This window comes from Rhinopithecus bieti, unplaced genomic scaffold (assembly GCF_001698545.2).
Source record: "Rhinopithecus bieti isolate Rb0 unplaced genomic scaffold, ASM169854v2 scaffold_79793, whole genome shotgun sequence".
Lineage (NCBI taxonomy): Eukaryota > Metazoa > Chordata > Mammalia > Primates > Cercopithecidae > Rhinopithecus > Rhinopithecus bieti.
In genome coordinates this window covers 498,060-511,035 of record NW_016829883.1, presented here as the reverse complement: position 1 = coordinate 511,035, position 12,976 = coordinate 498,060, and the positions used below count along the sequence as shown (strand labels likewise).

At 43.1% G+C, this 12,976-nt stretch overlaps 1 protein-coding gene across 4 annotated transcripts in view; it reads right to left on the bottom strand.

The window, feature by feature from the left end:
* NPTN (neuroplastin) overlaps positions 1 to 12,976 on the bottom strand; it is a 74,583-nt gene that overhangs the window by 17,135 nt on the left and 44,472 nt on the right. For all 4 annotated transcript variants that reach the window (XM_017865117.1, XM_017865115.1, XM_017865119.1 and 1 more), the window contains one exon: positions 10,190 to 10,284. In XM_017865117.1, the coding sequence (XP_017720606.1) occupies positions 10,190 to 10,284 (95 nt within the window). The remainder of the gene's footprint in view (positions 1 to 10,189; positions 10,285 to 12,976) is intronic.

The following is a 12,976-nucleotide window of genomic DNA, read 5'->3' as shown; positions in this document are numbered from 1 at the left end:
AAGTGAAAAATAATTATTCTTGCTGCACTTTATGCAAATAATCAGGCCAAGTACAGTAAGACTAAAGTTTATTTTGTAAACAAATTAGTTCTATCATGATTTGTTTTTAATAAAAATGGGGACTAGAGAGAGAAAAATTATGCTTCAAAAGAAAAACTATAGTATACTGTTGTTAACTGTTCTAGAGGTTTTTTCCTGCAGTTCAGATGAAATTCTAAATTCTTTGTGGGTTAGAAGTCCCCAGACTAATGCTTTCAAATCTTTGCTTTTAAAATTGGGAACTGTGCTCCTCATCCTAGGACTCATTATTTACCTTATAGTAGGCTGTTCACTTAAACACTGCAGTAAAACTACAGATGAGAGTAGTAATGTTTTTCCCACACAAGCCCTGAAATCCCAGCCAAGTCTGCATGAGTACACTCAGACAGTTACAAAGTGGTTCCGCTCTTCTCAGTTTGGGGTTCACTCCCATTCCCACCTACGTCCCCTATCAGCAGGAAGAAGCCAGAGTGATCGAAGGCCTTTTCCCATCTTCAGAGCCTACACCTTAAGATTAAGGTGTTTTAAAACCCAAAGGGAGGGACTGAAACCATCTTTGCAAAATTATGACTGAGACAGTGAAAGAGATCTAACTTAATTGACTCCATCTTACTTCTAACCTCCAAGCTGTCCTTGTTCGTTCCCGGGCGCAGGCAGAACTAACTTTGCGAGAAACTTATAGTTTAAACAAAGATGGTAACACCCCTTTCCCAAAATAGACCCCCTTCTTGCCTGGGGACTAGATTGTCTTTGTAGGACTAACATTAGCCACAAGATTAGAAATTATGGTTTAGGAGTCATGCAGCTGGAGGCTACAAGATTCTAACCCTCCCTGAACTGCTCCTAAGATTAGTGCTTGAGATATTTTGCAGACCCTGCACTTAATGGATCAGCTGGCCCCACCCAGATCAATAAACTGGTTCATCTGATCTTGTGACCCCCACCCAGGAACTGACTGAGCACAAGAGGACAGCTCCTGACTCCCTACAATTTCATCTCTAACCAGTCAGCACTCCTGGCTCACTGGCTTCGCCCCACCCACCAAGTTTCCTTAGAAACTCTGCTCCCTGAAAGCTAGGGGAGACCGATTTAAATAGTAGTAAAACTCTGGTCTCCCGGCAAAAAAGAAAAGAAGGGAGTAGGTCACACATATCTGTAGGAAGAACACTCTGGGTCGAGGGAAATGCAAAGGTCTTGAGGTAGGACTGTGCTTGTTATGTACAAGGAACAGCAAAGAGGATTTGATTGAAACATAGTAAGCAAGGAGAAGAATGCAGGAGATAAAAGAAATCAGAGAGACTGGGGACCCAGATTAAGCAGGACTTTGTAGGCCACCATCATGACTCTGGCAGTTACAGTGAGTCTGCCGGGAAGCCCCTGGTGAATACTATGTGCAGGTATAACATGATGGGTGTGTTTTAACAGGCTCCCCGTGGCTACTATGTGAACAAGAATGGCAGAGACAGCAGTGGAAGCAAGACCGAGCAGGTGGCTATTAAAGTAACCCAGGCAAGGGAGAGGCTGGTTTCCACAGGGGCAGTCATAGTGGAAATAACGAGAAATGGTGAGATGCCAGGCATATTCTGGAGGTTGAGTTAACCTATTTGCTAATAGATTGGATGTGGATTGTGAGAAGAAAAGGAGTCAAGGATGACACCAAGGTTTCGGCCTGAGTAACTACGAGAATGGAGTTGACAGTTACTAAGATGAGGAAGATTTTGCAAAAGAATGAGTGTTTTTTGTTTGCTTAATCTTTGTTTTGTTAAAAGACAAGAGAAATAGTGGCGGTAAAAACCAGAAGGTCAAGGTCTAGAAGAACATGGTAAGTTTAAGATACTTATTTAACATACGGCTAGGTGCGGTGGCTCACATCTGTAATCCCAGCACTTTGGGAGGCCGACATGGGCGGATCACCTAATGTCAGGAGTTTGAGACCAGCCTGACCAATATGGTGAAACCCCGTCTCTACAAAAATACAAAAATTAGCTGGGCATGGTAGCAGGTGCCTGTAATCCCAGCTACTTGGGAGGCTGAGGCAAGAGAATCGCTTGAACGCGGGAGGTGGAGGTTGCAGTGAGCCAAGATCATGCCCTTGCATTCCAGCCTGGGCGACAGAGTAAGACTCGGTCTCAAAAAAAAAAAAATACTTATTTAACATCCAAGTAAAAATATCAAGTAGGTAGTAAAATAGCAAGTCTGGAGCTCAGGGGAATGTTCTATGTTAGAGATATAAATTTCAGATATCAGCTTATATGTGGTACATTTTCCCATTTTCACTCTCCTTTGACCCAAAGAGGACACCCACTTTGGGTCAGTTATTGGCAATAGTACTATGAATTCAGTACTATCAGCTTTTGCTTTGGGGACTCATTTCCAAGACTGTACATTAGAACCATCTAGAATGCTAAAAGCTGAGTTAGCAGCTGCACTGCCTCTGAAAAGTCACTATTCTGAAAGGACCCAGACTTAAAGGCCCAGACTGGGAAAGGGGCTCAAACAGTCTTCACTCCTGCCTTGGTGTATGGGAGGAGGAGAACACCACTTCCCCTCTTTATTCGACACTCTGGGAAAGGGTGGCTGCCATACTGGGGGACACTCAACCAACCAATGGAGAGGCCGGCACACTGAGGAACTGAGGGCACTACAGAGCCATGTGAGTGAGTTGTACACATGGAGTGGATCCTCCAAGCTCTGTCAAGCTTTCAGATGACTGCAGCTCCAGCCAACAGCTTGACAGAAATCTCAGGAAAGGCCCCAAGCGGGAACACCCCACTAAGCTGCTCCCTAATTACTGACTCACAGAAACTGTGAGGTGATAAGTGCTTATCATTTTATGCCACTAAGTTTTGGGGTAATTTATTACACATATTTGTAAGAATAGATACAAATATACCAATTGATGAAGAAGACATTACCCCACTTTTTAAAATTGGAAAACTCAAGTTTGGAAAAGTAACTTAATGTTTAAATGGTAAAGCTAAAATCCAAGTTCAGGGTTGTCTGAATCCAGAGACCATGCTTTTTGTACTTTAACATACTGAGGGGAAATAAACTAGAACAGAGTCTACAAAAATAAAAATATACAACATGCGAGGAGGGAGACCATTAGGACAAATACTTAATGCATGCAGGGCTTAAAAGCTAGATGATGGGTTGATGGGTGCAGCAAACCACCATGGCACATGTATGCCTATGTAACAAACCTGCACGTTCTGCACATGTATCCCAGAACTTAAAGTAAAATTTAAAATATATATATATATATTTATATGTATATTTTTATGTGTGTGTGTGTATCTCTACACACACACACACACACACACACACACACACACACACATGCATTACTGGTAACTGCAGAGCAAATAGCCCAAAAGTTATCTTTACTTGTAGATGTGCTAAAACACCTTAGACCCAAAGCATAACTGATATACCTGTCAGATTTTATTCTGTATTAGTACAGCGTAAAGAGCAGAGCTTCAGACCTGAAAACATGGAATTCTGGACTCGATCTCAACTTTATTACTCACCAACTGGGTAACCCAGGGCAGATCACGTCAAATCTCTGAGTTTTAGTATTGTAAAATGAGAGTAATACATGTTTCAGAGGTCTTGTGAGGATTAAATTACATCTCTGTACTAATCTAGAACATGGTTGGAATTTAGGGTCAAGCATTTAAACATCAATCGGGGAAAGGAAAGGCTAAGGTTTGGACTCTGTCATTAGTTCTAAGAAATCAAAGATACTGATTACTATGTGCTCTCCCCATTTGCTGATACCAACAGGACTTTTGTTTATAGCTCTAAAAATAAGGTTTAATCAGGTCAGATACTGATAAATTATCTGATTAATGGCCTATTTTAGTGCCTCACCTTCTATGGGCTTGCCATTTAATAAGGGACTGCTTAACCAGGTTTTGTTGGTCCAAAAGCAGGTCTGAGCGTCTAACTAAACCTTCATATCCTGAAGGAGACAGAGACAATACTCTGAGCTTCCCTTTACCCTCTTAGTGGGGCACAGACTAAGTGGTAAGAGCGAAGGGTAGGAGCTACAAAGTTAACAAAAAGACCCTTAGAAGAGATCTCTGATTCACTCAGGAATTCATTCATTCTCTGGCCTTGTTCATTACATATTCTAGTCACAATGGTTAATGGATATCCCTCCAGTATCCTAATAAATAGCAACACAGGGGTCCCAAAATAGTCTCAGTTACCCAACGGCACCTGACCCAATTTCATTATCTGGGCAGTCTGGGACTCCGGCTGAGGACAAATACATGTTCCTTAGTACCCTCTGCTACCCAACCTGGGGCACTAAGAGCAAAGGGTCAGCTTCTAGGCCAGGCTGGATGCTGGAGAAACTGTCAACTCAGGCCACGGAAGCATGTTTCAGATGACATTAAATGAAGTTAACAGAACAGACTTAAGAAAGCGATCAACATATAAGACCTCTTTACAGACACAGCTTATTTGGTGCTCAGTTTTTTTTTTGTTGTTTTTTTTTTTTTTGAGACGGAGTTTCGCTCTGTCGCCCAGGCTGGAGCGCACTGGCACAATCTCGGCTCACGGCAACCTCTGTGAGCTGGAACTACAGGCGCCCGCCACCACACCTGGCTAATTTTTGTATTTTGTAGTAGAGACAGGGTTTCACCATCTTGGTCAGGATGGTCTGGTCTTGAACTCCTGACCTCGTGATCTGCCGGTCTCAGCCTCCCAAAGTGCTGGGATTACAGGCGTGAGCCACTGCGCCCGGCCTTGGTGCTCACTTTTTAAAGCATGTTCATAACCTAGCAATTCATTTTCAAAGAAAATCTATCCTTAAAGGTGTTGTCAATGAGTAGGCTGTTTCCAAGTAAACACAGAGATTCTGCATTCACGATCTATTTGCTTCCTTCATACAACCTTATCAAATCCCAAAAACACCTATCTTTGTGGTGGACAAAATGAACACTTGGCTTAAGGCAATGGGAGAGTGAAGATTTACTGCTTGCCAAGAGCTATGCCCAAGAAGGAATATGAGACTGGTCAAGACAGAAGCAAGAAGGATGCAGGCTTTTGGCTCAACAAGCACTCTCCACCCACAGCAGATTCATCATTGGTTGTGAACACTACAGCAGTCTAGGACAGGTGCCTCCTTCTGCAGGTGAAACCACTGAGTAAGAGGTGTAGAAGTTTCCTCGAAGACAGTGATCCTCAACCCTGGCTGTACACCATAATCACCTGATGTGCCTTAATCTGATGCCCAAGCCACAGTTCATATGAATGAAATCAAAATTGAAGACCACTGTTCTATCACCTTTCCTGGCACCAGTACTGGAGGTCAGATACCCCCACCACAAGACAAGGAGATGAGTGGGTAGAGGTGTGGGAGTCATTCAGGTGACTTTTCCAAGCTGAGAAACTGACAAATTGAAATTTTCCAGTAACACTAGGAAAATGGTCTTGGAAATCACTTCCTTCAATAACCAACCTCTCCCAGCCTACATCTTTCTCCTGTGCTGGATGCTTCCTGCCCTGAAACAATGGACTCCAAGTTCTTCAGTTTTGAGATTCGGACTGGCTTTCCTTGCTCCTCAAGCTTGCAGGCAGCCTACTGTGGGACCTTGTGACCGTGTAAGTTAATACTTAATAAACCCCCATATATATATCTCTCCTGTAAGTTCTGTCCCTCTAGGAAACCCTAATACACAACCTCTCCTCTCTGTCCACATAAGGGAACCCAGACCATCAGAGCCACACAGAACAAAGGAACCTTGAAGATGAGCTATCTCATTCTACTTCATCATGCACTTCAGGAAGCTTGAGACCCAGAGAAGGGAAGTGACTGGTCAGAGTCACACCGTGTTTAATGGCAGGACCACAATTAGAACACATTTCTCTTAACTCTTAGTCAAGGCCTTTTAAATGTTACATGCTCAACAGAGCACCATGGCTTGGTGTTAGGAGCACAGGATATAATGCTAGGGTGCCTGAGTGAGAACCCTGGCTCCACCAGTAAACTCTGTGACACTGGGCCAGTTATTCCCTCAAGCCTCAATTTTCTCACCTGGGAAGTGGAGATAATAATCACACTTATCCCATAGAGTTGTGGAGACTAAAGGAGGGAAAAGGAACAAATAATGCACCTAGCACAGTGCCTGACCCACAGTAAGCGTGCAATAATGTTAGCTATTCTTATTGTTATTAAGGAAAGTCAGGGTGGCACCCTGAAGAGAGGAAAACAAAGTGCAGGTATGGTTTTTGGGCTGAAGTTAATGTTCAAAATGCCCTAGCAGCTTTGTATTATTATGCCTTCAAAGACTTCTCAAGTCATGGCAATTCTGAGTCAGAAGCAGGTTGCTTTGACATCAGTTCTGACCTAAAGGATGTCACATCCTCCACGCATCCTCACTAGCTGCCTTTCTTGACTGTCAGTGAAGAAAGGATGGTGGAGATGCTGTGCATGCTGAAAGTGCCGTGCGAATGTGGTCTGTGTATCACTGTTCTTCACAATGATCTTCATCCCCACCACACTTGCCTTGGCCAGTCTGGATTAATACGTCATTTGTAACGTACCATGACAGAGTAGGAAATAGGAAGGCAGGGCAAGGCCACTTATAGAAATCCTAACCTTTATTCTTAATAGTCAAATATAGAGAAAGCTAAGGAGTAGGGAGGAGAAAAACAAGATCAATCCTGGCTCTCACGGCAACCAAATGACTGAAACGGATTTGAAATGTCCAATGAGGAGGGTGAGATGAACCTAGTAAGACAACAGGCTCAAGCCCCTTCTGGGCTGAGATGTGCTTCTCACAAGAGGCAGTGACATATCTGTTGCAGAGGATTGGGTGACCAACAAAATCCTTTTCCAAAAACAGCAATAAAATTCAAACTCCTTCTTTCCTGTACTACATCAAAATGGTTAAGGGATAAGGATAGTGCTTGGGAGTCATGAGAGCGGTTTTTTTCTTTTTACTTTGTAAATGATATCCGGATTTTCAATTTGCTTTTTTGTGAGCACTTTTTTTATTTTTAATTTTAGAAAAGGAAGGAAGGAGAAGAGGGAAAGAGTAAGGGGCAAAAGGTTGAAAAATTATAGGGATAGAAAATTTCAACATCTATTCATTCATGAATTCCCTGTAAGGTGTGCACTCTCTGGTATCACAGCCTCTGAAGAGTCACAAGCTGAGGATAGAGATGCCTCCTCAGTGTTAGCTGAGTGGACCCCCAGGGAGGCGGGGCTTTAGGGCCTCATCACTGCTGTCTTCCCTCTCCTAACCCGCCCAGGTCCATCTTCCTTCTCCACATCTGTGCAGATCACCTGCCGAATACCTGAGAAACGTAACCCTCGACAGTATCTTCCTGTTTATACTATGTCACATTGTGTCCTTTAAAAAAAAAAAGAGGAAGAGAATTTAAAAACCTGCTTCAGATACATGGCCTCCCCCACTACATGTAGATAACTCCTATCCTCCAAATTTTCTTGACGGAGATCTACAGGCTTTGGTTAAAAAACATGACCATCTTGGCTCTGTTCCCAGGCCACCATCCCTCTCTCTGGTTCCTGCAGCCTTCTTTTCTTTTGTAGACCACAGATAACTCAAGGTTTGGTAATCTGACAGATAATGCCCAGTCCCCGGCTAGGCTAAATCACTTCCCACAGTGCTGAGCCCAAACACCACCCCAGAAATGTTCTGAAAGACAGGAAAAGGCATATAGGAAATAAATGGCTGACAGCAGAATAGACGCTGAAGAAATATATAGCATGGTCTGAATTATATGCCCTGATGTGCTGATTCAACATGAGGATGAAGGATGTGGGAAAACATTTTCTCTAAGCCACACAGGAAGATACTCAGATTCCTTTCAGCCAAGAGGCCACTGATGTTCTCGGAACCTCTTTGCTCTCAAGTACAACCACCTCTTAACTCTCTATTACTCAGCAGATTTTTCAAATTGCTACAGCTATAAAAAGATAACTGTCTCTTATCACCACCCCAGAGACACTAAGGGAATAAAATGTGAGTTTCTATTAAAATGTTTTGGGAACTAACATACAGACATGTACTACTCTAAATGCAAGGCAGTTTTTCTACCCCAACCACAACTGGAAGTGAGCTCAGAATATGATCCTGGGCCTATGGCAAACCTTTAAAAACATATACTGAAAAAGTGAAGTGTTCACAGTCTTTACCAGACTCAACTATCCATAACTTGGAAGACAAGACATTAAACATTCAGCTCTTTTCTATCCAGGTGTTGGGGAGAGAAGACAGAATAGAATTCTTTACAAATTTTCTTGAGAGAGAAACACACAGTGTATCTATACAAGGTGGTCCAGAATATGGTTTAGGTTATTTATAAAACAGAATTCTCTCAAGGTCTACTTCTGTAAAACCAAGATACCACCACCTGCCTCACCTTCCTCATAGGGCTATTTGTACAGTGAGAATGCAACAGTGCACAGTAAGCACCTTGAATATAACACGTAAGTTGTAACTTGCTCTGATAATACTCCTGGCCTACAGCATCCTATTCTCTGACCCTGGCAACTGCTGCTTCCTACCTGCTGAAGAGAATATGAAGAAAGATGCCTCTAGGGCCACTAAACCCCACTTTCTTAAGCAGCCAAACAGATGGAAAAACCATTTCGGTTTTCCCTCTTGAAAGTGCTATTTAAAAATCATTAACTCAAAGTCACTAACAATTACAGTTAGTTAGGACTAATTATCTCAGGTTTGGGGAGCACAATGAACTAGACACCCCACTCTTTCCCTCCCTCACCCACCCTGCCTCTTTGCACTTGGACTTTGTGCCAAAGGCTCAGCCAGGAATGCAGCAGGGCCTCAAGTCTCACAGAGAAGTCTCCCTGCACAATTCAGCTCACCTAGGCTGGGGAACGCCCTCACTGGCTTAGAGAAAATGTTTCCCACATCCTTCATCCTCATGTTGAATACATGTGGCATTCTTCTAAAATGGGTAGAAACCAAGATTTCTCCAAGAAAAGCCACTGAAAAACTGAAATGCCAAGTTATCTGGCCCACTGTGACCTGTAACTGTAACTCCTTTAGGCATTCAGAACCAAACTGGCAGACGGAGGAGGCAGTGGCCATCCCTACATTAACTCACAAGTGAGGGCTGTGTCACCAAGATATTACTTTCATTTAATAACACCATATAATGGAAACCTTGAATATGTCTAAGCCTTTCTTGAATCTGCATTCTTAATCTCACAAATATTTTAGGAAGACCTGAATACCTATTATATGGGCCCTTTCCTTCTCCTAAATTTGTCCTTCTAGCTTCCAGGGATAACTCTATGGATTTAAAGAACAAGTCGGTGTCCTTACTAAGCAAAATGAGAAAGACTGAAAATAGAAAACCTGACCTCAAACAGTAGCCCTGCCTCCTCATGATCATTTTGTGAGAGTAGAAAAAACACTGGATTGGGGGTCAAGACCTGTGTTCTAGACTAGCTCTGCCACAAACTCACTGTGTGACAGAGAGCTAGAAGTTTCACTTTTCTGGGTCTCAGATGCTTCTCTGAAATAACATAGGAAAGGTGAAATTTATGATGTTGGGTAGCTCCAACTTTTATAGTTCTGTTTGCCCTTCTTGGAACTTTCTACTACTGCCTCATCTTTCAAAGGTTTCTATTACAATTCTAATGAATTATCTACAAACAGCTGATGTCCACTCTGCACACTGTACCCAATGTACCTTCCCCCTCAATCCTGCTGGCCCACAGAAGACCTATGTAATCATACTTGTAAGGCACTGACCTAAGAGCTTTACAAAGCCTTGGGCCATAGGAGCTGCCAACATTGAAACATTTTGACATATAAAACAGCAATTATATGTAGTTCAATCTATTAACTTATTTAATCCTCCTAACAAACCCATGATGTAAGTACTGCTGATATCCTCATTTTAAAAATGAGGAAAAGGAAGCAAAGAGAAGTTAGTAAACCACCAAGGCCACACAGCTAGTAGATTTTGGGGTCGGAATTTAAACCCAGGCAGCCAGGCTCCTGAGCCTGTGGCCTAACCATAACATTAAATTGTGTCTTGACATGGAAAGAAGAGGAGCTTGAAGACTGGGACTCCAGACCAAGGTACTGTCTTGGAAGGAGAGTGAGAGGCTCACACCACAGCCTCTGCTGGGTTGTACCTTTCACTTCAATGGTGGCGTTTGCTTTAGGAGCGCTGACAAAGTGATATACGCAGTGGTATTCGCCTGAATCCTCAGCTCTCGGCTTATTGATCCTGCAGAGATGAGAAGAAAAACCAAGTGAGGAAACTGGGAACGGTCAAAATATACAACAGAAGGAGAATCAAAGGGGCAATCCGGGATCCTGCTCTCCAAACCCTCAATGCAACTCACCTCCTTCTAACTAAAAGCAAAAATCCCTCTCTATGCATCCTAAAACATTAATGTCTTGCTCTTTACAGGGTGCCAAGAATACAAAGATGGAATGGCAACATGGTCCCTAACCTTAGGATGCTCTGGTCTATTGGGAGAAACAAAATGCAAAAGAAGTAATCAAAATAGAAGGATGTCCAAAGTACTATAGCTTATATTCAGATATACAGTATAAAACCATCACAGCTGAGTGTGGTGGCTCACCCCTGTAATCCCAGCACTTTAGGAGGCTGAGACGGGTGATCAGGAGTTCAAGATTAGCCTGGCCAAGATGCTGAAACCCCGTCTCTACTAAGAATAAAAAAATTAGCTGGGTGTGGTGGCACACGCCTGTAATCCCAGCTACTTGGAAGGCTGAGGCAGGAGAATCACTTGAACCCGGGCAGCAGAGGTTGCAGTGAGCCGAGATCACACCAATGCACTACAGCCTGGGCGACAGAGCAAGACTCTATCTCAGAAAAACGAAAGCAAATAACAAAAATCACTAAAAACCTCTTGTTCACCTGGTGGTTCCAGTTAGATAAACAAGAAGAGAAACAAACAAACAAAAGCACAAGTTTTCTGAGCTTCTCCAAAGACCTTGTTTTGGTAGTTCTGTTCTTCCTACCTTGTCCTTTAGTAGCATGCCTTTCCACAAGTCTACTCGCTAACAGGACCCAAGCATAAAGAAAAAGAAAAAAATCTGCCATCAGAGCATCAGCCATAGACATGCAGCAAAAAGTCTTATGATAAACCCCAGGGCCCTACATGATCTGGCCCCTGTCTATATCCCTAGCTTCACCCCATGCCACTGTCTAGCTCTTCTGGTCTCTCTTCAGTTTTTCAAGCACCAAGCTTGTTCCCATCTCAAAACCTCCACACAAGATGTTCCTTTACAGAGAATGCTCTTCTTGTCCCTTAGTCTACCTAACTCCTTTTCCATCAGGTCTTGGCTTACATGTCAGTTTATTCCAGCCCCAATCTAAATGTCATCCCTTTCCACAACATTCTCTCTCATACTACTCTGTACTTCTTCACAGTACTTATCATGTGTGTGATTATGTATTTATGTGATTACTTGATTAATGTCCAGCTTCCCAAGAGACCAAGTTCTATGTGGATAGACACTGTTTATTCGGCATACTACCCCATACCGAGCACCTCGCCTGGTGCCTGGAATACAACAGGGGAATGAATAAATGAATGAATTACTGAGTGAACACAGAGTGAATATGTGCACAGATTCAGATCAAGTTAAGCAGAGTGACAGGAAGGACTGTAAGAAGAGTGTATGGGTCAGGCGCTGGGGCTCACACCCGTAATCCCAGCACTTGGGGAGGCTGAGGTGGGTGGACTGCTTGAGCCCAGGAGTTTGAGATCAGCCTGGTAAACATGACGAAACCCTGTCTCTACAAGAAATTAAAAAACTAGCTGGGCATAGTGGTGCACGTATAGTCCTAGCTACTCGGGAGGCTAAGAGGCGGGAGGATCACTTGAACTTGGGAGGTCAAGGCTGCAGTGAGCCATGATCATGCCACTGTACTCCAGTCTGGGTGACAGAGTAAGACCCTGTTTCAAAAAAAAGAAAAAAAGAAAAAGTAGTATATATGGCCAGAACAGCACTTCATCTCAATCACACACACAGGGTGATCCCAAACAAGCTTTCTTGCCCCTGAGGGCCAACTACACATCAACTCAGTACACTCTGGCCTACAAGCACATACACCAAACATGTGCAGAAAGGTCAGTGAGTAATTACAGAAAAAAGAAAAACAGCAGCCTCCAGATCAGAGGATAAATGTTTATATAGGGCTGAGCTCTGGCTCTTTTGCTTAGGGGTTAAAATATGATACTTGTGATGGTCAAATCTCTACTGCACTATTTAATGTCTAAGAAAAACTCCTAAACTCAACCACTCACTGGCCTAATGCATTTATCCATCTTATATTGCTCATTCCAAAAAGGAAACACAGATTAAGAGACTATGGACAAGGAGAGACATAGCCTATCCCCAGGACTGTCTCAAGATATCCATATAGCAGCACAATATTCTGCGAGAAGCAGTCAAGGTGTCTTCTCAATGTGACACGATGCCTCTTCTTAAATCTGTATGCTCCCAATTGGAAAACAGACAAGTCAGCTGCTCTTATCAAACAAGCGTTCCAGAGTTTGAGGAAGGAGCAGCAGCTCTTTCTTCAGGGCTTAAACTAAAGTTCTTTGGGTCTAAGCCCTGAAGAAAAAGCTGCTGCTCCTTCCTCAAACTCAGCCCTGAACTTAAGACTGAAGTTCTTAGACTTCTAAGTTCTTTGAGAAATACTTGGGAAGAGAACTCCTACACTTGAGTACATGCCTATAGGCTCAAAATCTCCCCACACCATTCTCTTGGACTAGCTATTAGCAAGAAATTAAAGCAAAGGGATAACATCCCCTACAGGCTGGGCAGAAGCAGGGTTCTGAAATCGGCTCTTCAGGCTGACTTATTAAGTAGCCCAAGGAACCCATCAGTTGTTACTCCACAAAATGTAGAATCCCTGAAAAACTCTAGAGATACACAAC